This window comes from Dipodomys merriami, unplaced genomic scaffold, assembly GCF_024711535.1.
Source record: "Dipodomys merriami isolate MVZ:Mamm:240054 unplaced genomic scaffold, mDipMer1.0.p SCAF_12, whole genome shotgun sequence".
Classification (NCBI taxonomy): domain Eukaryota; kingdom Metazoa; phylum Chordata; class Mammalia; order Rodentia; family Heteromyidae; genus Dipodomys; species Dipodomys merriami.
The window spans coordinates 8,172,019-8,195,905 of NW_027202493.1; the positions used below are offsets into that span (position 1 = coordinate 8,172,019).

Below are 23,887 nucleotides of genomic sequence, written 5' to 3' on the forward strand. Positions count from 1 at the left end.
ACATATTTAAAATATCTTAGAAACTTACAATAGCTATATCCTGTGCTAGGTGATGAGTAATAGACACTGTCAGGAGATTACAATCAGGAGTAAAAGAGACTGGCTCACACCTTAATCCTAGCTACTCCAGAGCCAGTCCAGGCAGGAATTTCCCAAATAACCCAGCCAAAATCCAGAAATGAAGATGTAGCTTAAATAATAGTGTACTAGCCTTGAATTAAAAAGCCAAGGGAGACCACAAGTTCCAGAGTTCTGCTCCAGTAGCAACACACACACAAAAAGAGTTAAGATTAGTTGTGACTGATATAGTAACAAAAATAAATTCAAGGATTAATCTCTAGTAGTGGGATGATTCATGGATGTGGTACCTGGAAGCTCTTCTGTTGGTATATGCTCCTATAATGCCAGCCACGAACATCATTCTTAGTAATAAACTAAACATGTCTATAAAGGTCTAAATTGTCACTCATGTGACAGTTTCCCAGCATCTCCATAACAGTTCCAACTTGGGGGCAATATCTACAAATGCATTCTACTTATGCACAGACTATACCAAAAGAGTAGTTTGATTTCATGTTCAGGAATAAGCTCAAGAAAGAAAATATCAACAAAGACCCAACAAGTTATATGAACAGTGCATTTAAACTCTACATATTTTAGTAATTTTGAGTGGACAAATATTATGAGTCACACAATTTCAAAATTATTCAATTCCAGTACTATTATTTATGAACTATCTTCCAGGTAAAAGATTCTGCATTCTATTTGAAGGTATCATTGATGAAACATCGTGCCTGTTTTCAAAAGTTAACAATAAGATACAGCACAAAAGAGAAACAAGCCTAAAATCATAGCACAAGGCAAAATGTGAAAGAAGAAAGTACAAAGTGCACAAGGAAAAGGCAATTGTGGTATCATTTTAAGGCACAGTTCAAAGTATAACTAAGTGGAAGGTACTTGAAGTGGACAGTAGAAATAAAACCAACAAGTATTGCTGGGACTCTTTTGAAGAACAGGTAACATCAAGTTAAATCCCCATGTATATATGAAACTTTCATTAATTGCAATGATGGCATTGTGACCAGCGAAGAAAGGAGGGGACTCTTCAATAAATGTTACTGGGACAGGTGCTCATTCACAGGGAAGAATGAAATTAAATTCCTAATTCATACTCCACACAGAAAAAAAGGAATCTATTCCTGATGGATTAAAGTCATAAATATGAAAGACCACAATGTAAGATTTTAGGCAAAATACAGGTAAGTATCATCAATGTAATTTAGGAAAGGTTTCCTAAGCATCACAGCTAAATGTAAAGTGGTTCATAACAACTGATTATATCAAAATCATAATTTCTAGTCCATGAGAATATATCATAAATAATTCCATTTCATCAGAAGATATCTCAAACAAAAATGACAGGAGAAATTCTAACTGCATGGAGCAAACTAAAGATACACACACACACACACACTCACACACACATACATACATACACACTGACACACATACATGAAGATGACTCCAGATTTTGGGTCGGTCAACATATGGCCCTCCTCTCCATTAGTATGAATGTCATTCATATTCAATAGAAACTGTCACTTTGAACTCTGATCTTCTCCTGGGCTGTAAGTACAATGCTCTTCCCATGATGCCCATCAGCCATGCATTCATGAGGGTAAATATCAACCTGTAATGTACAGTACATATTGCTAAGCTATGAGGTGTATGTATGAAAGGTACATGTATGAGAGGTGTATTGCATTTTCCACGAAAGATTTTCAATTTGCACTAGACTTATTAGCTATAACATCATCCAATGTCCAGGACAATTTGCATATACATGCACAAAAATTTAAAACAAATACTTCCACAAAAGGTTTACTGAAGAGCTCTAAAACGATATGAAAATACCTGAAGAGATGCTTACCCTGATTTGTAAATAAGATAAAAATTAAGAACATACAAACCTGCACACATACATACAAAAAAATTATTGGCGTTATCTGGAATCCTTAACATGGTCATGACCGGTCCAAGTAACCTTCTAAGAAACAGAACACTTTGTGTCCCTTAGACATGTACAAGAATGATCCTAGTAGAATTTTTATGGCAGAAAATATGTTAGCTATGATAGAAAAATGAGGTTATAGTACAGCCAAATAATCTAATGACACATTTCAGAAAAGCAAATTGACCACATACATACATACAGTAATGTAGAAATAACAAAATATTAGGTGAAAAAATATAATTACTAAAGAATACATGGACTACATTACTGTATCTGATCCAGAACTGACAAGTAAGTCCTAATGGGGCCAAGCCTGAGCAGTTACATTACTGCTGTGATAAGAATGATCAAACGTTCCCTCCAAATTTCAAAACAAACACACAAAAAATCAGTTTCTGCATATCCATATATTGACCTTCTTCATTTACACACATTAAATTGATGATTTTCAACCTTAGGTGCCCAGACTAATAATCACCTGAGGAGGTTTTTTTTTCTCCCCACTGACTTCCTGACTTAGTTGGACCAAGATCCAGGCTGTTGCGTCCACTAAGAACCTCAAAATTAAATAGTTTTTCCCCAGAATTTGAAATAACTACATGTATATTTCTATATGAAAGAAACATTAAACATTCAGAGCTCATTCTTCAATCTAAGGTGTTCAAATAAAATTGTTTGAACATTTTTAAGCTGCTAAATATCAGTTTTAAGCTTACAGAACAAAAGCAAATGGCTATGTGCATTCAAGGCACCTATGTGTGCTTTTTCACCTATCCTTGTATCAAAATACCTTCCTGTGCATTTCAAAAAAAATGGCTTTGAATGATGGCTAGAAAACCTTGCCACCAATGCCAGCAGTAAGATCATTTACTTATAAATGCTAAATATAACCAAACCCTGAATATATTGACACCTAATCTCCAAGAATCAGAAAGTTTCAGCACCCCAAGTGTCTAACACTTTCTCGGCAAGGTGTCATTGACATGAATAATCATGGTGGAGACACTAAAGCTTCCAGGCTCCAATTCAAATACATGGGTAAGTTTGTTTGCTAGTATTATAGTGGCCATCCAAGATGCAGAATTTTTACTAAATTAAAGATAACTGCACGGGGTGAGAGGCAAACACTCCCTTTGGATGCATAATGATGGATTTTTGAAGACATCAATACTCTTTGTCATTTAACCATAAGGAAAGCTTTCTTCAGAGGCCCAAGGCATAAGAAACTCTCACACCAGGTGCCCAAGGTTAGCTACTCTGGAGGCTGAAATCTGAATATCTTGGTTCAATTCCAGGCTAGGCAGGAATGTCTTAGTTCCAATTAACCACCAAAAAGCTAGAAGTGGAGATGTGCCACCAGTCTTGAGCAGAGAAAGCTAAGGAACAGCACCCAGATCTTGAGGTTAAGCTTCTGTACCAGGTACTAGCATGTATGTGTGCACGCGCACACACACACACACACACACACACACACACACACACACACACACACACACACACACACACACACACACACACACACACACACACACACACACCTGCAAGCTGCTCTGCCCATTGAAGCATTGTCCTCTGAGTGATTGACCACTTCCCCCAGGTAAGTGATGCTACCTTAAAACAACAAACTGGAAACGAAGATTTAAACGGGGAAAAACTAGAAAATGTCAATAATTTATGTATTCTGACAAAAACAAGTGGCTTGGTGCAAACTCTATTCTAAACTTATTTCTTTGGGTACACTGTAAGATCTATTTTCTCACTCACAGAACTTAACAGAACATCACCTCAGTGGAAATGAGTGAAATTGTTCTTTCCTATAAATAGAGTTTTTTAAAATTCTATTTAAAAGGAATCTAGTATCCACTAAATACCAAACAGTATCTCCTGTTATACTGAACCAATTTATTTCTAAGGATGTAGAAATTAAGAAATTCAAAGAAAAGCTGAAGAATCGCCTTAAATTTCACACACACAAAAAAAAACAAAACAATCTGTAATACACATGATTTTTATAATATTAATTAGCTCTGCTACACTGAACTAACCCAAGACACCCTTACATCAAGCCCCAGTGTTTTAGAATGGAGGGAATAATATTCTATCTGATTCCAAAGATATTCTAGAAAAATGTAAACATTTTAAATAAAACATCCTTTGACAAGGGTAAAATGATCAATAGTCTTTAGTCTTCTGTTATCATTCTTTTGAAGCCCTTTGTGCTTCTAATGATTACTTTTGCTATGTAAGTCTAGAAAGGAAGAAAGAATGACATTGAGAAAATGGAGGTCTCCACATGATCTGGACTGCAATGACCCACAAAAGCCAGGCAAGTGACTCTCCTTTAATACGTAGCTTGCTTGTATGAAGATTAAGAACTTCTCTTAGAAACTTTGGGGTCCTTTTCACTAACATTATTGTTATGATTAGTTTTTGATAAATAGCAAACTGGAGTACACTGAGTTCAGTGATCAAATTAGTGTTTATCAATTGTTAATAACAAAGCTGGTGTGTGGCTTCATTTTTTTAAAAATATATCTTAGTAAACAAAACTATCCCACAACACGTAGCTCCAATTGTATCAGCTGCCCATAGCTCTGCCACAATTAGGAAAAATGAAAACCAACCGGCTCCCTGGGTCTTTACCATCTCTTCATAAAAATATGTGAATATCATTGATTTAGGATGGGAAAGCTGAATGCTGACTTTGGAGTCAAGATGATTATTTAAGGAATTTGAGGTGACTTCCCATAGGGAAATTTAATTTAGAAATTTAATGTATCTACTTTTGTTTTGTTTTTCCTAAAGAAGTATAAAGTCAATCTTGCAAGAGCTGGCTTATAATCAGAGAAGCAGCAAGAGCTCTAGCAGAGGGAGCCCTAACCTCTCCAGCTGTTCCCCAGCCTGGAAACTTCTGCTCAGCCTACACAGGTTCAGGACCTCCCACCCAAAACACTTGGGACCCTAAGTGGTTCGGATCACAGGGTTTATCTGATTTGGAGACAATTACTGGTTGAGCATTCCTAATATGATAATTCAAAGTTTCAGAGTCTGAAGCAGTTGAGATTTACAGATTTTTCAAATATGAATGTTCAGCCATTCTTTGCATTCAATTACAACCACCAACTGTAAAGAAATCAAAACATTAAATTAAATTTCTCTTATTGTTGGTACATTTCTGAAAATGCATATGTCAAAGATTTACAGCATCATTCTGAAAGTCTCATTACCTTGTCTTGCAAATTCTACTTCCAGAGGATTATCCCTTCAGGGAAGGTTTTGATAGATATACTTATTTCAGATGCCAAGGAATTCTCCAGAACTGAGCAAAATACTGTGAATAAAAAACTCAGGCATAGTAGCCATTCCCTGAGTTTATACCCCCAGTAACAGCATTAAAAAAAAATCCCACTTTTTAGATGGGCAGCACTGGCTCACACCTGAAAATCTAGCTTCTCAGGAGGCTGAGAACTGATGACTTCAGTTCAAAACCAGCCCAGTTAGATAAGTCTGTGAAGCTCTTATCTCCAATTAACTACAAAAAGGAAGAGAAGGGTTATGGCTCAAGCAGGAGAGTGCCAACCTGGAGTGAAAATGCTAAGGAACAGTACAAGTTCACAAAAAATAAAAATTTAACAAAAAAAAAAACCTGTGAATAAGTGGACAGGAAATCAATGACAGCATGATAGGACAGTAGAGCAGAAATGATCTCTGAAGACAACTCAGTCATATCTTTTCATTTTATAGATGAAAAGGACCATATTGTAAATAAAAAGTGGCATAATGAAGGACACTGTGGTAGTCACTCTTTGTTTTCATTTTTAAAAAATACCTGGTTTCCAATTTCTGAGGTTTTGGTCCATGGTCTGCTGTTTTCACTGCTTTGGGCCTGTGACAAAGCAGAACACACCATGGTGGTGAGAGCTTATAGTGGGAGCTTGGCTGCTTACCCATGTCAGTCAAAAAGCATAGAAAGACAGGAGAAAGGAGGTAGAGACCTAGAGCTAAGAGACCAAGGCCCACCCCCAGCTACTTACTTCATCCAATCAGCCCCCACCTTCCACAGCCTTCATCACATCCATTAAGAGTCCATTCAAATAGAAACCCATCAACACATTCGTCTGTTGATTAGACAAAAGCCATCCTGATCCAAGTACTTTCCAAAAAGCTTCATCTCTGAAATTTCTGCATTCAGAACCAAGCCTTCAATACAGGAGGTCTTTGGAAAAGTCAGTTCATTTTCCTATCATATCAAAACCTTTAGTGTTGACCTGTCCAGCTCAGCATACTGCATCAATGGGATGTTTTGACTTGAAGAAGAATGGCAAAAAAAAAAGTGAATAGAGGTTAGGAACAAGATGGAGTATGCCATAAGTAGAAATGGAAGTACTAGAATTACCACACTAACTGACAAGTCATTATTGTGACTGTATCTCAAGCTTAAGTGTTATTAATGCCATTTAAACTAATGGCATATAACTTTAATGATGTAAGTTTGATATAATGATGATATATGGCATCATACTAATGTGTAATATACACAGATATCCATGCATTACAGCACTCATCACCTTGACAATTATTAATAATTGGCTGTACTTCCTGTGCTGCATCCAGTGATATGGTAGAACTGTCTCTTCACACTGACATCCAGAGGCTAGTCATGAACTGCAGAAAACATCAGATGGATTTTTTTTTGTGTATTCCAAAGTGAAAATATATTTAATGACAAGTCTTTAAATCAACATTATTCCATTAAAGCAAAGCCTACCCACTCACATCCCACCCACACACCTCACACCGATGAAATCTGTGAACCTCCTGATTGCTTTTTTTGAAGGGAAACAGCTTTGGAAATATCCTGATGCAAGATGCTGATGCCTGTTGTAACTTATGTTCCCAAGACACAGGGAGATACAGGTTGGTTCTCAAACAAAGGACAGATACTCTATGCAGGTTCTCTTCAAATGGCTTAAAACACAAACTAAAATTTCTCTGGCATAGAATCTTACATGAGGATTGAGGGGGGCCATGTATTTTCCCCCTATGTCTTCTAACAATGGGTTAGATAATTCTTGAACACATATTTATTTATGAAAACTCTTATTGGAATATAAACTACATTATGCCACCAAGCTCATCTCAAACACCAGTTGTAACATTTTAATCTCATTATATGATTGAACAGAGAAAAGAATATGAAACATGTAGACTCAAAATTAGTAATAAAGATAAGGTTTAGAAAATATTCAAATAGAAGATATATTTTATTTCTAAGAATTTGTATAATGGAATTAAAAAATAAAACTTAAGCTTTGCACTCGTGGCTCAAGCCTGTAATCCTATCTTCTTAGGAGGCTGAGATATGAGAGTTAAAGTTGAAAACCAGCCTGGCAGGAAAATCTGTGAGGCATTTACCTCCATTTAACCAGTAAAAAAAAAACAGAAGTAGATCTGTGGGTCAATTTGCAGAACACTATCCTTGAAGACAAAAGAGCTCTGGGACAGCACCCAGGCCCTGAATTCAAGCCCTAGGAATGCCACAGACAATGAAATAATAAAATAAAACCTTAGAACTTACAGTTCAACTTTATGCTACCTTTGTATATATTCTGTCAGTTATATATCTATTCATCCATTCCATAATTCATTTATTTATTCATTATTTGCAGTGCTGAACCCATAATGCTAGACAAATGCTCTACCACTGAATAACATCCCAGTTGTAATTTTGATTTTTAGTAAGATGCTATTGCTTAGCAAATTCCTCAGATAATTTGTACCTGCCACTTGTTCCATATCACATTGTAAATCTTTTCATTGATTCACAATTTTTTCCTCCAATTACTCCTGACACATTTCCTGCTGCACTCTTTCTACCCAGTAAAAGCTGCTTCTATTAAAAACCATATGGGACATACTAAGTACATACTAAGTACAGACTAAGAAGTCAGGATGAACGTTTGAATGACTATTTACTCATGAACTTTTCTTTTTTTTTCCTCCATGCTTACAAAGCTACAAAGTTTTCATTAGTAATATGAGATGAAGTGCCTTATCAACCAACTTTCCTATAATCAGTACAGTTGATAATAAAATTGAATTACATGATGTGCCTTCTAGTCCTAGTGCTCTTTCTCACTATGGTCTTGCTTTGGCTGACAATCTCTATAAACTTTCATTCTCTGTTCAATATCAGAGTGGATATAAAGAAACATACACACTGAGCCAAACTGGGAATGAGCTTTAAAAATAGGTACTAAAGAGAAACACTGCTGCAGGATCATGACACACAGTATCTGAGGCAGTGAAGTTAGTAACTCTTCAAGTCTACAATTAAAAATGGCCTCTAACCAGACGTAGATGGCACATGCCTTTAATCCTAGCTAATCAGAAGTCTTAGATTTGAGGATCGAGGTTCGAACCCAGCCTGAGTAGAAAAGTCCATGAGACTCTTATCTTTAAGAAACTACTCAGATAAAGTCAGAAGTGGCACTGTGGCTCAAGTAGTAGAGGGCTAGCCTTGAGCACTAAGAAGCTCAGGGAGAGTGCGCAGGCCCAGAGTTCAAGGCCCAAGACTGGCAAAATAGATAGACAGACAGACAGATAGATAGATAGATAGATAGATAGATAGATAGATAGATAGATAGATAGATAGATAGATAGATAGATAGATAGATAGATAGATATAAAAAATGAATGAATATGGCCTCTAACAAAAGTAAAAAAAGAGTGAAGCAAATTGAACAATCAGAACCTGAAGAATTTGTTGTGAAAAATGTACTGAATGGGAAGGTAGAACATTTCCTGAAGTGAAAGGGATTTGTAGATGTTGATAATGCTGGGGAATCAGAAGAAAGTTTACATTGTCCAGAATTAATTGGAACATTTCTTAATTCTCAAAAAGCTGGTAAAGGATGCTACAAAAAGTTAAAGAAAATCTTTATCTGACAGTGAATCTGATAACAGCAAATTAAAAAGAATAGAGATGATGCTGACGACCAAGGGGATTTGCACCAGAGTTCTAGATCTTGAGAATAACTGGTGTCAGACAGAACTGATGTTTCTTATGAAATGGAAAGATTCAGAGGAGCCAACCTGGTGCTGGCAAAAGAGACAAACAGAAAGTATCTTTGGATTGCAATTGCTTTTATGTGAACAAAGATTAACTTGGCATTCTTGTCCAGAAGATAAACCTCAATAAATGTTCACACACACACACACACACACACACACACACACACACACACACACACACATATAGATAGATAGATAGATAGATAGATAGATAGATAGATAGATAGATAAAATCTGAGTCTGAATAAAATATAAATAAAATAAATAATATATATAATTAAACAAAATATGTATAAAATCTGAGTAAAACAATAGCTACCTTCTAATGAAAATCAAGTGTGACATGTTGGTTTTTAAAGTAGTATTGGGGTAATTGTTGAGATTTTTTTTCCTATCAATAACACTAATTACGTTGAACAAGTACAATGAAGGCTTTCTTTAAAAGGCTGCTTTTCTTTAGCTGCTTCCTTTATCAGAAAAGAATGTTTGATACCATGATTTGCTCTGCATTCCAGAACAGGGTTTTTTTTTAATATTAGCACATTTTTTTTGGTCATTAATAAGAACAACTTGTCATTAACTGCTATGTTCAAAGAGTGTTCAAAGAGGTGGGTTTTTGTTTGTTTTGGAGATTTTGCTTGTTCACAAGTGTTGGACATCAGACCCAGGGCTTTGTATATGTTAGGTAAATGATGTATCACTGACTCACACTGCTGGCTCTTGTTTTGTTGTTGTTGTTGTTTTGTTGCTTTAAGACAGGGTCACCAAACAGCTTGGGCTGGCCTTGAACTTGCTAGGTAACCAGGCTGGCCTCAAATTTTAGATCCTCCTGGCTCTGCCATATGCAAATATTAGAGTTTGCAAAATTGCTTGAAAGGAAAAAAAAATTACTGCCACCAAATACTTCCCTCATTCCGATGAGAAAACTAAGACAAATTTTGATTTCTAGTCATTAAAAATTTCTGTAGTGAGCCATTCCTTTACAGAATTGTGAAATGTGAATACTAAAATCACACAAGCCAAGACTCAGCTCATGGAAATGTAAAATCAGCTAGCTAGCAGCTTTAACTATTTAGGACCTCCTGGCCTAAATGAATGAACAAATTTCATAATTATGGACCCACAGGCTTTTCTGTACCCCAATTCATTCTTTCCATATGAGCTAATCTTTTCAGTATTAGGTTATTAGTTCCACAAAAACAAGAAATAAAAACACTGTAGTAAGAATGCTACCCAACTACTTGTTGCTTACTTTATTGTAAATAATGGTGAACAGTGGTCAATAAATAGTTTTATATCCCTTTTAAAAGAAATAGGTACCAGAGCAGAGTTAGACACATATAGTCAAGTTCCAATGTAAACCACCTGTTATTTGTTTGAGGAAGAATTAGAAGAGAGGAGAATGTGTAGGCTCAAACAAAGAAATGAAAACATGATGAAAATGTTAATTTCCCTGTTTTGATCAGTACATTCTATTACAATGTACCTCCTAAATATATACAATGATCCTAAATAAATCAAATATTTAATCTAAAACTGTCAATCAATTATTGTTTAAAATACCAATTACTGGTACATAATTATCTTTATGGATAACCTAAGAATGTAGGCTGTACAACTGTGGGGTAGGGGTGTCTATAAAACACTCAACAGTTTTTCTGTCTTTACTGGGGTTTTTATTGTTTTGTTTTTCCTTGACTTTGTTTTGTTTTATATTTTGCCAATACCAGAACCCTCTGGCATCACTTGGGTGTACTTGTTTGGATAGTATTCTACCTCTTAAACCATGCCTACACTCTGGATTTTTATTGGTTTATTGGAGATGGAGTCTGGTTGACTTTCTGCTCCCACTGGCCAGGTGTCAGTCTGCTGAGTAGCTAGTATTACAGATATGAGCCATTGGTTATCTGGCTTCCAGCCTTACTCTTGAAACTGCATTTTCCTTACATTTATCACAGGACTGAGTAGGTATTAGAAGCTTTAATCCAAATATCATTTTAACATAATAAGGTCAGAAGATCAAATATTTATGGAACATTGACAGTCATGGGGAAAAAACACTAAGCAAGTTTAAAAGGACATGAGATTTGGAGGACACTGGTTGCTTACATCTGAAATCTTAGCTACTCAGAAGGCTGAGATCTGATGATCATGGTTCAAAGACTTGAAGCCAGCCTATGCAGGAAAGTCTGGTAGACACTGATCTCCAATTAACCTCCAAAAAGCCAGAAGTGGAAATGTGATTTAAGTAATAGAGTGCTAGCTTTGAGCAAAGAAGCTCATGGAAAGAACCCAGGTCCTGAGTTTAAGCCCCAGGACCAGCACCAAAAAAAAAAGGAGGAGGAGGAGAAGAGGAGGAGGAAGAAGAGAAGGAGGAAGAAGAGGAGGAGAAGGAGGATTTGAGACAAAGGCACGAGAGGTAAACCACAATCTCCCACCCACTCACTGTGGCAGCAGTCACACAACCTTTGGGAAACATCCCGACCCCATGAAAATAATGCTCTGGATTCTTTTTTAACTTTTGTTCTATCTCTTCCTTAACTACATTCTCAGTCCTAAATTCCAGACCATTGGTTAAGTGTACAGCAATTAAGTTGAGAGGGCTGGGAAGTTGTCTCAGTGGTAGAGTGCTTGCTTTGTATGCATGAGGTCCTGGGTTCAATTCCTCAGCACCACATAAGCAGAACAAAAGCCAGAAGTGGTGCTGTGGCTCAAGTGGCAGGGCATTAGTCTTGAACTGAAGAGAAGAGGGACAGCATCCAGGCCCAGAGCCCCCATGACTGACCAAAAAAAAAAAAAAAAGAGAGAGAGAAAAAGAAAGAAATTAAGTCAAGAGAGTACAATAAATTGAGGGAGTATTGATGAGAGTTTAGAAAAGCCTTTTACTTAAAAAAAACTCTGACTTTGGGAAAGTTTTAAAATTCTGGGAAGGTCAATTTCCACTTTATTACAAGAAATTAATGAAATGCAGACACTAGATGGCCAGTTATGTCAAAATAAGATTCAAAATTAAAAATGGACCTGTAAATTATCTATCAGTTTTAAGTGGCTGTTTGTCCGAGTAAAAACTGACATTGTTTACCTGTGTTTCTACTGGTATTAAAACACACACACACACACACATACACACACACACACACAAAACCCTCATATTGCAATCTATTTTTATATTGACTTGTTAAAGAAAAACAGTAGTGAAAATCAAAATCTTTTACATCTAGAACCTATAGATAATGTCACCTGGATGCCTGTGAGAAATGCAGACTCTTGGCCCCTCTTCCCCCAGATTCCTCAATCAGACTTGCAGTAATTCAGATGCATATTAACATTTGAAAAGCACTGATTTGTAAATTTCCATCATCACCATGATCATTTGGTTTTCCATCCACCCCTGGCAGGTTTATTAAATTAAATTTGAATAACGACCATAACTACAAAATAAGTGCCTTTACTAACAGAAGACTTCCTAATAACTCTGAACAACAAGCATCAAGGTGTTTTTATTTATTTTTATTTTTTGCCATTCCTAGTGCTTGAAATGGCCTGGGTACTGTCTCTGAGCCTCTCTGTGCTCAAGGCTAGCACTCTACCACGAGTCACAGCACCACTTCCAGCTTTTTCTGTTTATGTGGTACTGAGGAACTGAACCCAGGGCTTACAAGCATGGTAGTCAAGAACTCTACCACTAAACCACATTCCCAGTCCCTACAGGTAAATCTTAAATATAATTAGAGGCAAGTCTTCTCATTCCATATTTAACAATGTAACTTGATTTGTAGGAAGTTTCTAAAGCCTGTGCATGATATTACCTAAAACATGGTTATACCACTGATGGCTGGTGCCTAAATTTGGTAAATATGATTTCTTCAATTTGGTCTCTGGGGTCATCTGCTTCCTGTATCTGTCTGCCAATTACCAACCTTCTAGAATACTGATGGTGGATATTATTTTTCCCTCTGAATTTTCTGATGGAGAAATTATAGCATTTAATTTAGGAGACAACAAGCACTTATAAGGTCCATACTTATCAAAGTCTACAAGGTTGCTGTGATACTTTTCCACTTACTCCTCCCATTGTTATAGCGCAGGGTAGTGGGATAACCATGCCATGGTTCTTTTCTGTAGACAAATGGTCTTTTAGACTTTATGAACCAGAAATTTGAGGCTGAAAGTCAATATTGCCAGCCTCCCCAACCCATAAGCACTCCACCCAATTTCAGATGGGAAATGTAAATAAATGAACCAAAAAAACACACCTCTAACTGTATTGATCTTTTTTACTCTTTAACTGATATGGTAAAATTATTACAATAATACCACAAGTATTTTCATAGAATTTATATTCTATTTAGTATTTTAAGTAATGTAGAGATGGTTTTAAAAGTCTACAGGAAGTGCCGGGCTCTCGTGGCTTACATCTACAATCCTAGCTACTCAGGAGTTTGAAGCCAGCCAGGGAAGGAAAGGCTGTGAGACTCTTACTTACAATTAATCACAGAAAAAGAGGGAAGTGGCACTGTGGTTCAACTGGTAAAGTGTGCTAGCCTTGAGCAACAGGAGCTCAACGACAGGGCCCAGGTGAAGAGTGCAAACTCCAGGACAAGAGGAAAAAATTCTACAGAATATACAATACTATGCTACTCTTTATAAGGAACTTGACCAACCTTGGGATCTTGAATATGGAGGGACTACTGTATTTGTACTAAACGAAGCCATGATTGACTTCATTTGGAAGACAATTTATCAGTGTTCACATGACACCACAAGTGTAATGTTCTATACTGGCCAAATGTGATGGGTCACAATTAAAACTTGGAAACAAACACACACACACACACACACACACACACACACACACACACACACACACACACACACACACACACACACACAAATAGGTAGTGGCTCATGCCTATAATGCTAGCTACTCAAAATTAGCCCAGGGAAGGAAAAAAGGAAAGTCCATGAAACTCTTAGCTCCAATTAACCACTAAAAAGCAGAAGTGGGGCTATAACTCAAGTGGTAGGGTACTAGGCTTAAGCCAAACAAATGAGCTCAGGACCAGTGCCCAGGCCCGGAGTTCAAGCAAGCCCCAGAACTGGCACTGTACACACATAAAAAGAAAACACACACACAAAAGTACTAAAATACTATATAAAATTATCTTCAGGCTATGAGATATACAAAGGAAGTTCATGTTTACATTTGGGTTCCATTCTAAGATGGCACTCTTTGAGTAGGTACAAACACTAAAAAAAAATATATAAAATCAAATCATTTTGCATAAAGGATATTTAATTGTATGTACTTGCTGATGGCTTTCACGTCAGCCCCATAGATACAATCCTCATATTTTCATGACTGAATTCCAGTTTTGTGGAGTGGGGGCAAGGCAGAGAGTAGCAGCAGGTTGAGCAGGAAACACTTGGCACACGCTGCACTACGAACATTCCCACTTCAAACAGAAAACTCTAAAAGCCTAGTACAGTTAGGAGTGGATTTCAGATAACACCGCCCAAACCGAATACATTAACATCCGCCTAATTCTGAAAATTATCTACGCACAGCATGTGTATGCACACAATACGGCCATACGAAGCAATGTGGCACAAACAATTAAAAGTGCTTTTCAAAGTGGAAATGCAAAATAGAACGAATATCTATTTTCTATAAATGAATCTAGCCATCTGCCTCTCGCAAAAGCAGCAGCAGGAGGACCCAAAACAGCAGAAACAGCAGCCTCTGGTGTTAACAATCTATTCTCAAATCTCTTGCTCCACATTTCCCCAGCAAACAAGGCTAAAAATACAAGACATGCAACAAATAGTCTCTGGGGATCTGCCATTCCATGGATAGTGTATTCAATCAGAGTAATATTTTCTGTTGAAATTCAAAACTGAAACAAAAAGCAAGCTATCATTAGAATCTGGCGTTCAACATTTTAAGTATGAATCCAATCCCAAAGTATTATAAGCTGAATGATGAGTGGGTAGTTGTTTTCATTTAACGTAAGTTTCCCTTAGATTTTATCTGAGCATATTTACAGATATAGGTAACTGACTCTAAATTCCTTTATAATTCTTAAAAGTTATAAAGATAAATATTTTTGTCAACAAATTACAGAGGTCCACTGATTTTCAACAGACTTTAGAAAGCTGTCTTTGTTGTAAACTGGGCAGTCTAATAGACCAGGTGCAAGTTCAAGTTCCATATACTAAATCTGTGGCCTGGCTAATATACTTAACCCCTGGATGCCCCTCTTTTATCCTGAAAATGAGAAAAAGAATTCCACTTACCTTTACGGAGTCATCATAATGATTAAATAAGTCAATACAAGTAAAACATTTAGAATAATGAATGGCACTTGCTGACTAAATCAAACTTCAAAAAACACTTCCTGTAAGAAGGAAGCATAATACAAAGAGTAGTAAATGATGGCAGATGTCAGGTCACAGTGCTTCTATAGAAAACAAAGGAGTGAGCAAGTATCTTCACCTATATGATCTGACTTAGGATGACAAAAGAAAAGTTTCAATTGCCATGCTGTTAATTCATACAAGTATCAAAATAAGAAGAAAGATAAAAACCAGTGACACTGCAGATTGAATGACAACTGCCTAAAGAAAGGGACAATGAGGATTAATGACAAAGGTGTAATCAAGAAGGACACAACTGGGCTATCTGAACACAACTGCCTGTCCATCAAGAAGGTACCTTCTTAAAGGGTACCTTGGAGGAAGTCTGGATATCTCTCTTTGGATTTGATTACAATATACATGGCCTGGGCATGGAGACTAATTTTTTTTTAAATCACATAAAAAGGATATAACATAGACTCTTATCTCCTGAGAAACAGACACCTTCACCCTTTACAAAGCCTCATAAAACTGGCACTGTCTTAACTTGGGTATTATATCAAGTGAGAGGAAAACATAAAAGTCAAGTTTACAGGTCACTGAGAAAAGAAGAGCAAAGGGCTGGTTCCCTATTCAAGAAGACAGTCAGGTCTAGAACCTGACAGGTTTGGTCAGAGTCCAAGAGATCAAAAAGAATCCTCCAGTATCATGGGTTTCTTCATATTGGAGAGGCCCACAGATGTGTCACTCAAAGAGTGAGGACCTGGGAAAGGAGTGACAAGAGCTGCCATTACAGGGCCAACTCAAAACAACTGAGCCCCTCTTCCCGAGAGGCAAAGAGTTCTCTTCAGCAGAACACTGTCTGCAGGAAATGTGGGTTCTATAGGGCTGCTGAAGTGAAGAGTACCGCCCAAGAATCAAAATAAAATTCTTCTTAGTCCTATGAGGGGACAGCACTGTTTGAGAAAAAGGAACAGGATAAAGAGAAGGACAAAGAAGGTCCCTAATAACATTCATTAAGGAGAAAATAAGCTCTGTGTTACACCAGTGAGACTGGGGAAGTAAGTGGATTTAAGTATGTGCTTATCATGTGACACTAGTATGCCTACAAAAGAAATATGGATTTCTCTTGCCATCCATATATTCTGCCAGTTAATGGAAGAACTGTTTCATTTCCCGGAATTTTTTTTAAAGCAAAGAATACTGTGAGTGTCTAAGAGTATCTTTCTCACTGCCTTTAATGACTAGGATCTCCTGTGTTTCACTATCTAATATGGAAGTTACAATGAGATCAACAGCAATACTCCATTCTTCCCAAGAACAAAAACAAACCAGAATGACAAGATGTAGATTCAATTAGTAGGTGATAAGTCACAAATATCTCTCAAACAACGTTAATGTAAGTTGAAAAGTGTTAAAACATACAATAACCTTGGCACCAAAGAGGCTTGCTTATACTGTATCAGAGGCAGGAAAATTCTGAAGAGGAAAGTATTGCTTAGAAAGGCAGAAAACAAAATGGCACGCTTTAGGCCTCTACTGCTTGCTACATGTACACTGCCTATCCGCACCATCTTCCTTGTTAAGTATATTTAAAGTCAATCATCTGAAATTGTCATTTGGTTTTAAAAAGGTGTTTACAGTGGGGGAAAGAAAATTTAGAAGAGCAGACCCTGGTAAAATCATCATGGAAACAGACATGTGGCAAGTACTGTAAAGAAAGTGTCAATGAAGTGTTAAACATACCTTCTAAGCACATTTCTGTATTTCCTGGTGGTCAGGAAAGGTAAAATATTTTCCATCAATTGACAAGAAGAGTCACTGATAGGCTAAAGATGCAGCCTTTGCCTCTCATGGTAAAGAGTCTAAGTTAGGAAAGACCCTCCCCCAATATTGCAAAACAAAAAGAAAAACAAGATAAACAAAAAATCCTAGAGAACAAAAGTACCTACTCAGATAAAAAGAAATCACCCAGAGCCAACCCTACCATAGTAAGAAGACTTCTAAGCAAAGATGCCATGTGAATATGCCTCATTCTGGTTTTAATGAGTGGACATCTTCCTGGGATGGGAGAACTTGAGTAATCTGGGAACCTACCCTTTGATATGAGAATTTCCATTTGAAAACTTTAATTTTCCCACCAGTCCAAGGCTAGGTACAATGTGGATTCACAAGTTTTGCAGGCTGCATCTCAAGGAATCTCTTACAGCTCTTAAAGGTAGGTGGCTTCATGTCCCCAAAAGTTAAAGATGTGACAAGGGAAAGACCAGTCGGGTTTACTCCTCCACTCTGTGTCTTGAGCATCAGTATGATCTGTGCAAGACATTGGTTGTAAATAAGCCTGCAGAATGTGCACTGTGTTTTGCAAGAGACCTTTAAGGAACAGCTTGCAGACAAGAGGTGCTAGCCTTACTTTCGCAGCCAGCAAAACGCCATCCAAGAGGCTTTTCATTTGTCCCCACCTCTTAGTTCAAGCTGGCTTTAAGACAACTCTACCAACTAAATTTCAAGGGTCAGAATCAGGATTCAGTCACCTAGTTGTTCCACACCCAAAACTGGAAACTGAGACATTTTGATCCACATTTAGGAGAGGAATAAAAGAGCCCATTCTCCTCTTGCAAACAATTCAGAGCTGACTTTGCAATAAGACCACAGCCCCTTCCCTGTAAGTAAATTAAATGGCTGAAGCTTGTGCTTCTTAAAGAAGAGAAAGAAGTAAGCTTCACTGCAACCCTGTGGAGTCACAAAGCTCATTTTCACACCTTTCCTGTTTTTGTTTTTGTTTTAATAAGCCTGCCCCATTTTTTAAAAATAAACTTTTCAGGAAATGATAAGAGCAGAGTAAAATGGGCAGCCTCCATTCACCTTTATTCCCCCATTCGTCTTTCCACGTTATTACTACTTACTGCTTTGAACACACCATTGGCTTTTTTTAAAAAATGAGATTGTACAAAATCTTTTGTAACCGTACTCAATCTTTTCCACTGTCTTCTGGCCACAAGAATATATTGAGGAGACAGCAGAGCACAAGGTGAGGTGGTTCCCTCGGTTCCACCACTTGATAGACAAGCATCAGGCAAATGGTTTAATGACATTACATATGCTAAGCCTAGTAGATGGCACACCGCTAAGGACACAGATGAAGAAGGGCAGGCAGAAAAGAGCAGCTTCCGGAGTATTTCAAAGGTGAAGCCACAATACTAGAGCTATTCCAACGCAAAACAAAATCTGCTGCGATCCTGTGGAGAATAAGTCGGTGGGTTTTATCTTTTAAGTTGATGTTTCCCGTCCTCGCTCAAGGTGGAGCGGAAACCAGTTGCAAAATTTTACTCTGCTGGAGTGCAGAAGATCCGGGGGGAAATGGGGTGTGCGCTTCCAAGTGGAGGAGAAGCAGAGATTCTCTGCGGCTCACGGGGGGGGGGGGGGGGGGGGGCCCGCGCTTCCGAGCCAGTGTCAGCACCGGGCAGGGAAAGGAGGCGCGGGGTGAGCCAGCCCGGAGCCAACTCCTTCTCCCAGCTGGGTACTGCCCGCGCAGTTAAGCCGGGAGGGCGCACACAGCTCTCATCCCCATACCGAGCTCCCCCGTAGACCCCCGAGGCCTTGGAGAAGGAGAGCCCCGCGCTGGCTAAGACGCCAGGCTAGGGACGCCCCAGGGGTACCAGGCTTGGCGCAGGGCGAGCCGACTCCAGCCTGGAAGCCGTTCCCCGGAGCCCACCCGGCCAGAGCCCGTTTCCTTAGGAACTCTTTTACCTCACTCTGGGCGCCCACCCACGGACGATCTCGCCTAGGAAGTGGAGAGAAGCGGGGCAGGGCGAGGACGGAGTGCGGACGGGCTACTCCAGGCTGCAGCATTTGGGGAGGGCGTGGGAAAAGAAGGAGAATGGTGCAGACCAAGAGAGTGACAGGGTTGGGGGCCCGGGGCACAGCAACCTGTAGGATTGTGGCAGGTCGCAAACTTGGGTGGGAAGGCAGCTGGTCCCCGTGGAGGTCCTGACTCGACTTCCACCCCGTCCGGCTCTGCGCGGAGACGGGCCAGGCGCCAGTGGGGTAGGCAGCGCCGCCGTGGGAGCGGGTCCCGCTCGGTCTCCCGACGCTCCCACCCCTCCCCGGGTCTCCGATCCGTCCGGCGCTTACCTCGGGCCGCCGCAGCCCCCGCCGCCCAGAAGCACAGCCCCAGCCACGGGAGCCACCGGCGCGCCCCGCCGCCGCCTCCTGCGGCCGCCGCAGCCCCCATCCTCCTCGCCCGGCTCCGGAGTCCCGCTGGCCTTCCACGTCTCCCGCGAGCCGGGGAGAGGCACGGCGACGCCGAGGTGAGTGGGTTCCGGGGGTCTCCGAAGAGTGGCTGCTCCACGGCCGTTCCCTACGGCAGCGGGGCAGGGCGGGCCGAGCCGCCACTGCACGGGCGCCCAGTCCTAGAGCGCATCCCCATAGCCTTCCACGGCGTGGTGACCACGGCCGCCGCCGGAGCCGACCGCCGTCCCCACCGCGCGGATCACAGCCCGGCTCAGACTCCGGCCCCCGACTAGCCAGCGGAGACGGGAGTCCGCATCGTTAATGAGACCCCCGCGGCAGCTCTGGCTCCGCCCCTCCGAGCCAGCAGCCAATGAGCTGGAGATGGGCGGCAATAGGGGCGTGGCGACGCGCGGAGGGGGGCCTCGCGGGGCGGGGCCGGGAGGGAGGCGCAGGTGTGTCCGCGGCGGCTTCACGTCGGCCGGCTCCTCCACTCCGCAAATAGTCCCGGCTAAGGGAGGCGAGCGCCCGCCTGGCGAGGGGCCGAGCCGCCGGGGCGGTGGGAGGAGAACGCCGGTCAGGCCGATCGTCGTGGTTGCTAACTCCGCTCCGATGCCCCCGCTTCCCTGCAAGCTCCGTTTGTGCTCAACTTTGAGCCCTTTTGGAAGTTCTGCCTCTCCCGCTTCCTTCCGCTGTTTACCACCCCGGGAAAGCAGAAGAGATGAATAGAAACGAGAAGATCACACACGGAAACAAGCGCCAATTAGGGAAACGTAATAGCGGAGCGATGCCTTTACTGCGACTCTGCTCGTTAAGCCTGCGTAGGGATAAAGAAGTGGAGAAGCGCTTTTCCAAAAGTTTTCCCCTGCCCATGCTCAGGGCGGATGGCAGTACTCCTAGCTGCTCAGGGGGGCTGAGATCTGAGCTTCAAGTCCAGTGTAAGGTGAGCTCATGGTTCTGCGTGAGGTAATTGCACTAACTGGCTCTGTTGTGAGCAAAAAGAGGAACAATTGTTAGAGGCATCATTCCCTGACCAGCCCATATGCCTGCTGCCCATCCCTCTCCTGAGAGTCACTGTTCATGTATATGAAAATCAGGTGCCAGGAGATCATCTGTTTCCTCCAGTATTCTTACAGCTCAATCAAAGGGTTGGGTCAACAAACACAAGCCCTGGGGAAGGATGTTTTGAAGCAAAGACTGATTTGGGGCTGGCCAGGGACTTGACCAAAATCTCTTTAGAATCTTAGCAAATGGGGGTTTTGTCCTTTTCCTCTGAGAAGGTGAATTGAGAATTAATCTACCAAATATGCTCTTCCTGTCTCCTGGAAAATAGTCATTTATTGCCTGGCTTTCCTTATTCTTCAAGGCGATGTGGCAGTTCTGTTAAAAATGAGTCTTCGTTTTAACACAGAAAGAAAGGAAAAGAGTTTACGTTTCCAAGATCTTATTTAAGTTATTCTACTGTCCCCACAGGGGGCAAAAGTAAGATCCATCTTATTTTGAAAAGGGGTCTAAGAAATAGACGAGCTAATTTTAAGTCAACGATTTAAGTAAAATTACAATGGTGAATGAAAGAGAAGGAAGCAATCTCCCATTTTAAATGAGTGACTAAATTGTTCCTTATCCATATATTTTTAAGCAACTAATGTCTGCAAAGTTGGTACTGTTGTCCCTTTTAGCCGATGAAGAAAACCAGGCTGTGTTTAGAAGTGAATTGCCCAAGGCATGCTGGAAAGTGGCTGAACATCAAGATTGATGCCCAAATTCATGTAATTCTAAACCTTTGATGAAGGCCAAGGTCATGTCCATTCAGTAAAGTTTTCTACTTCATCCTCCTCTAAATTATTTAGCAATTGGCTGGGGAGAAGTTAAACATTCAGTATTACCCCACACAATATATACCCTGAATCAATTATGCACCTTGTATTAATTATGCTATGCCTATGAATACACCTTGCACTAAACTATTCTGACTTTTTAGAAAATAAATTGTTATTTTATTCTACTTGGAGAATAAAGTGTATATATATATGTATATATATATAATATTAGTTTTTCCATAGCTGTTTGGAGAAAACACATTGTTTGGTTGTTACCCAAAATTATTGCTAATCAAAGAATAGCAGCATAGAATAATGTATGAACTTGTCTGAGACTCTGTGCTAAAGGAGATAGACTCCCCACATTATTGAGAGTTGGGTGTCTGGGCTTAAGGCAAGTCAGCAACTACTATGTCCTCATCTGTAAACCAGGGGTGTTTGACTAGATTCAATTTCACAGTCATCCTTTTGGCCCATCTATAAAAAGTCAGCATGGGCAGGAAAGTCTGTGAGACTCTTTTTCTCCAATTAGCCACCAAGGGGCAAGAAGTGGTTCAAGAGAGCACTAGCCATTAGAAATGACAAAATAATGGCATTTGCAGGGAAATGGATGGAGCTAGAAGGAATCATGTTGAGCGAGGTAAGCCAAGAACGAAGAGACAAACAGTACATGGTCTCCCTGATAAGTGGATGATGAATCCAAAATGTTAGGTGATATGACAAAACTAACAGGACTTAAGAAACAAAGAACTCCCACTCATCTGGTTGAACCACTACTAAATATCCCCATGCTGCTGATCACATATATGGTATATAACATATGAGCACCGTTATATATTACAGACTGTGATAGACAATTTGCTCCAGGAAAGTTAGAATGAACTTGTGACTTTAAATGAGCATCATTATTCCACAATACTGTGAATTTCCGGAAATTAAGTAATCACTTAATCACGATCAAAAAAAAAAAAAAAAAAAAAAGAACCTTGGGGAAGGGAGGGAGGGAGGGGATGGTAGGGGGAAAACAATGGAGGGGGTAACAATGTTCAAGAGGAAGTGGAAGTGTACTCATTACCTCACTCATAAAAAAAAAAAAAAAAAGAGAGCACTAGCTCAGAAAAAAGCTCAGAAACGTTCTCAAACCCTGAATTCAAGCCCTAGGACCAGCACAATTTTTTAAAAATCCTTTTTAATTTTAGCATGTGAATACTTTTTTTCCTAGGTGGTTCTATGATTTGAACTCAGGGCTTTGAGCTTGGTTATCAGTGAGCTTGCCATGAGCCATGCCTCCAGCCCTGATTTTTTTACTTGTTTTTTGTTTGTTTGTTTGTTTTATATACCTGAGAACCACTTCTTGCCTAGGATCATGTTAGGCTTTCTGGTAACTAGAACGTCAGCTTTATGCCACCATGTCCAGCTGTTCATTTTGAAGGCATCAGGAGAATTGTTTATCTGCCCAGGTTGATCTTGAGCAACAATCCTAACAATATCATCCTCCAAATACCCATGGTTATGGGCTACAGACACAAGCCAATTAATGCTGAACTCCAATTAATATTGAAATAAGTTGGGATCAAGCCACTGCTTCTGGAATTTAATATTTAAACAATACATTATGTTCTACAGAGATTGTTAAACCCTACTTGCTATACTGAGGTGTTTTCATATGATCAGGTTGCTATTAAAAATACCATAGAATGGATAGTTTATAATCTGTGTGCCAGTGGCTCACACCTGCATTCTTGGCTACTCAGGAGGTTGAGATCTGAGGATTGTGGTTTGAAGTCAGCCTGGGCAGGAAAGTTCATGAGACTCTTACCTCTAATGAACTACCAAAAAATACTAGAAGTAGAGCTGTAAGTCAATTGATAAAGTACTAACCTTTAGGAATAAAAGCTCAGGGATAATGCCTAATCCCCAAGTTCAAGCTCCAGGACCCATACACAAGAAAAAAAATAGAATATACACAACGGAATGATTTGTCAATAGTAGATTCATTTTCTGCTGCGAATCCATTTACTAATTTGCAGATGATGTTTTGTCACTATGTTGTTACATGATACAAAAGGGAGAGGGCACTGTTTGAGGCCTCTATCATAAGAGAACTGATCCCATTAATGTGGTCATCATTCTCATAAGTTCCAATTAGATTTGGTAATGCTATCACCTTGGTGAGTATAGTTCAACATGTGAGTTTTGGATAAATACAAGCATTTAGACCACAGTACCAAGTAATATTGTTTCTCCTGATTCCTCCTTCTTGTTTGGATTGACTATGCCAATTTTCTGATACTCTCTCCATAAAGGAAAAAGGTAGAAGTGTTTATCTCCACTGTCTTTTACTCATTAATAGCTCAATTACTCTCAAACAGTAGACCATGGTTGATTTGAG

General features: G+C 39.7%; 1 protein-coding gene across 3 annotated transcripts in view; it reads right to left on the bottom strand.

The window, feature by feature from the left end:
* The window catches only part of Unc5d (unc-5 netrin receptor D), a 586,279-nt gene extending 566,330 nt beyond the window's left edge, over nt 1-19,949 (bottom strand). For all 3 annotated transcript variants that reach the window (XM_070016201.1, XM_070016202.1, XM_070016200.1), the window contains exon 1: nt 19,580-19,949. In XM_070016201.1, the coding sequence (XP_069872302.1) occupies nt 19,580-19,679 (100 nt within the window). In that variant the 5' untranslated portion in view covers nt 19,680-19,949. The remainder of the gene's footprint in view (nt 1-19,579) is intronic.
* Between the last annotated feature and the right edge of the window lie 3,938 nt (nt 19,950-23,887).